The following is a 4,018-nucleotide window of genomic DNA, read 5'->3' on the forward strand; positions in this document are numbered from 1 at the left end:
GCAGCCTCAGACGAGCCGAATACGATATCGTTTCTCGTACTGTTCAAGGTTCCTATGAGGTTGTCGTCTTGCGTCACATATGCCTGCGTTTCAAACACCTTTTACTTGAAAGGGAAAATACCCCGAACGGGAGGAGGCAAAAAACAATGCCCTTACCAGATTTCTTCATTGTTTTTATGCCAAATTTATTATGATTTTTTTTTTTGGTTAAATGTTATTTTGTCATTATTTGAAACTTTTCTGAATACTGAATCTCAAACAATCAGTGAATCAAACCGTTCCTCACTTGTTGGAATCTCATTCAAGTTTTTCGTTTTCTCTTTACCTGTTTTTCCTTATTTTGTCTCTTCATTTTAGATTCAACGTTTTTTCAAGAATAAAGCAACAAATCAAGCGTCAACAAGGAAACGAGAAGATGAACAGTCACACAGTAACAAGAAGAACGCACACAGATGTGTGTGTGGTGTGTGTGTGTAAAAGAGTGAAACTCACTGCAGTGCCGAAAGAGAGCTTGGCTTTGCGACCGTTGAGGAGGATTTGTCCGGAGAGGAAGGCGTTGGCGGCTAGACGACTGGAGAGGGCGTCGAGGAGAGTGGACTTGCCGGAGCCGGAGGGGCCCATGAGGGCGGTGAAGGTGCCGGGCTCAGCGTAGCCGGTGAGGCCTTCGAGGACATTCTGGGTCTCTCCGTTGCCAAGGGTGACCATGACGGTGAGATCCTTCCATGTCAACCTGGCCGACACATCTCCGACGAAGTCGACGTTAGCCTTGCCCCCTCCCACAGCGTCTCGCTGAGAGGACTCAGCGCCGGGATCGCGGACGTCCCATTATTACCGACCGCCCTGCTGGCCTCTATCTCCATAATACTAACTCGCAGAAGTTCCGATCTTTACCAGCAGCAACACCAGTGTTTTCTTTTGTAAAAAGACAGTGAAGGGTGAGAATTATGAAAAAGCCAAGGATTGAAGGGAAGGCATTTAAAGGGTAAAGGAGAGCGAGAAAAGCGTGAATGAGAGAAATGAATTATGTGTGACGAGAGGATTTTGACTGATATATGAGGAAAGAAGGCTCATGCAGAAGGAGGAGGAGGTATAATTGGAGGGGAATGGTGAGGATATTCTTATGGCAAGCATGAGTAGCTGGGAATGGTGGCTGTGGACGAGGAGGAAGGAGAAGAGGAAGGAGAGAGAAGACATTAATGGGATTGGGTAGTTGTTGGTAAATTGCAATAAATGTGCAGAACCGACCCCCAATTAACTCTGTCCATCTCACTTGCTTCCTTAGTTCTCAAGGAACCACACTACTTTCGCTTCCAATTCCACAGAACATCACAATTTTCAATGTTCACGCCCAATGTTTTTGTATTAAACATCACCTTCATTTGTTATATTTCTAATTTTTAAGATCTCTTCCCACTCTATAGTACACATATTTAACATTTTTATAAATAATAGTAACAGCTAACGTATTCAAGAATGGGTTGGCGAAAAAACAATGAGCAGCAGAACACGGAAGTCAGAAGTGGAGGACACTATATATTAATTCAAAAACTCAAAGCTTGAGTTGATGACTATTACTTCTAACATTAGGTTAAGTTTACTCACGTTTAGATTTTGGATAATAGTCACTCATGCCTTAAATGTGGGGATTTCTACTTATCTCACCATATACAAGTAGAGGTCGTTAAGTAGTTAAAAAGATCTAAAAGTAAGAGTGATTTTACGGGGAGTTCTGGATGGGAGTGATTTTGGAAATATCTGATCATTAATGTCCTATTTTTTATGTAAAGTTACTAATATATAAAATACTCAATTTATTGTAGAAGATGATTAATACAAAAGGGTGGAGGAAATGTTAACCCCATCCCGTACTTGATATAAGACAAAGTTTAAAACTTGATATAAGACAAAGTTTAAAAGTTTATTTTTGTCCCCGATACTAACATAAAAAAGTTAGAATAATTAATATTTTTTTAATTTTATCTTTTATTTATTTATTGTCATTTCATTCAAATAACAGCAAAAGATAAAACTGAAAAGTCAAATACTTTTTAAATAATTTTAAGGATAATATAAATGTGAAGTTGGTTAACTTAGGTGAAAAGGAAGAAGTAGAAAGCAATTTTGTTTTTGGTTTATCACAAGAGGAGTGGAGAAGGGAACATAAACCCAAGTGAAAGGGCAAGTAGTTGAGGGTTGTGGAAAAGAAACACAAAGGCATTAATACAAGTAGTTTGAATCATGAATGAACGAGATGGGCGTTTAAATGCTCTCTTTTTTTTTTTCTTTTGTTTTTTTTTCTGTTGGGATGTTTTGGTAGATAGACATTAACAATCTACGAGTGACGAACCCCACTAACCCACAACCATCGTCTTCCTTGAAAATCCAATCGTATGCTATTTCTGCTGCTGTCGGATTTTCTTTAATACTATTTTGTAAGATTTTGCCTTTCGATATTTTCTGTAAGTGCATGCCAACAATATTAGAAATTAGAAATTAGAAATTAGGAAAAAGTAGTAATAGAGAATCTGAATTCCTGCTGGTTAGCCATTAATTATGTTTAGGACAACGTTGCTCACTCCACCTCTAATCACCTCATCACCATAAGTGGTTAAATCATTAATTTTATTTGGAAATAGTATAATTTTTTAACCCATAGTTAAATAAAAAAACTGAATTTACATTATATTCTCTTATAGTTAATAGTTGTAAATAGAGGTAGTATGAAAATTAAAAAATAATTAATATCCCATCATGTTACTTGTAATAATTAACTGGGAACACTCATCTTTTTTATAAGGTGCCTATATTAATAAAGAATAGATGGAGTATTTTATGCTAAGATTGAAAGTAGATTTATCTAATAAATGCCTTTTTTTAATAAGCAATGAAAATATATATTTTTTTTTTTGTTCTGAAGCAGCAATGGGCATGGCTACTTGGACGACATTAATGAGAGTTTGGGAGTACCAAGAGGGAAAAGATGAGGCATTTCAATCTTCTTGGGGAAGGCAAGTGTTGGAAGGAACAAGCAAAGTTACGTGATGGGGAGTGGAGACAGTTGCCTCATAATGAACAACAAAGAAAAAGGGGAGAAGAAATTAAAAACTTTTCCCTTGCTTGAGGCTAGTTTTGATGATAAGAATTGAAGATGGATTCTAAATAAAGAATATTCCAATATTCCATATTCAAACATGTACCCATGAAAATCCTTACTTTTGAATGTGTGTGTATATACACACATGTATACACTCAGCGACGGACCTAGCAAAATAAATCAACAGGCACATAATTTATGTCTATAATAAATATCAATATTTTTATAAAAATAACTTTTAATATCTATTAAATTATAATAAGAGCATAAGTTAATTAAATTAAATATTAAATACAATGCATTAACATATCATTATAATACCATCAAGACTCTCTTTTATACTCCCCCATTTAAAAAAATAAGGTATTTTTAAGAGTTGGATGTTTAAAAATATAGGTCATTTTTAATATTTCAAGAAATATAATTAATATTTTTTTTTCAAAATTTTTCATAATAAATAAATCACTTATTTATTTTAAAGTGAAACGCTCTATTAAAAATACCTTACTTTTTAAATGGAAGGAGTAACTATTTTATTGGTGCAAAAATTTAAGTAAAAATACTTTATATTTTTTAACGAAAAGATTATCTATTAAAATCATATATTTTTAATTTTCATTAAATAAAATCTGTATACCTCTCTTGAATGGTAAAGAATTTTTTGTGATAAAATTTTTAAAAATTATTACGTTTTATTTTAAAACCATTACTTCATCGAAATCATAATATAGGGCATTTTTTAAAACTCCACTTGGTCCAAAAATATAAGCCATTGAGTTGGTTATATATATATGAAACAGGGGGAGTAATAGATACGAGACGTATATCTTAATATTTTCACGTCATGAAAAGGATTTTGTCCATGGATTAAACCAAATGGCACCTAAGAAATTCATTAAACAGCCTAAAAATATTAAAATATAA

The 4,018-nt window shown here is 34.0% G+C and overlaps 1 protein-coding gene across 1 annotated transcript; it reads right to left on the reverse strand.

Annotated features, from left to right (window-relative positions):
- Positions 1-23: 23 nt before the first annotated feature.
- On the reverse strand, positions 24-1,074 carry LOC129299964 (ABC transporter G family member 11-like; the record flags this gene model as incomplete). Its single annotated transcript, XM_054938464.1, has 2 exons — positions 493-1,074; positions 24-83 (listed from the first exon to the last, which is right to left on the reverse strand). Coding segments are annotated over exons 1-2 (273 nt in total), but the record flags the coding sequence as incomplete, so codon positions are not given.
- Positions 1,075-4,018: the final 2,944 nt, after the last annotated feature.

This window comes from Prosopis cineraria, unplaced genomic scaffold, assembly GCF_029017545.1.
Source record: "Prosopis cineraria cultivar Desert tree isolate PC_DT_omini unplaced genomic scaffold, ASM2901754v1 PC1367, whole genome shotgun sequence".
Taxonomy (NCBI): Eukaryota; Viridiplantae; Streptophyta; class Magnoliopsida; order Fabales; family Fabaceae; genus Prosopis; species Prosopis cineraria.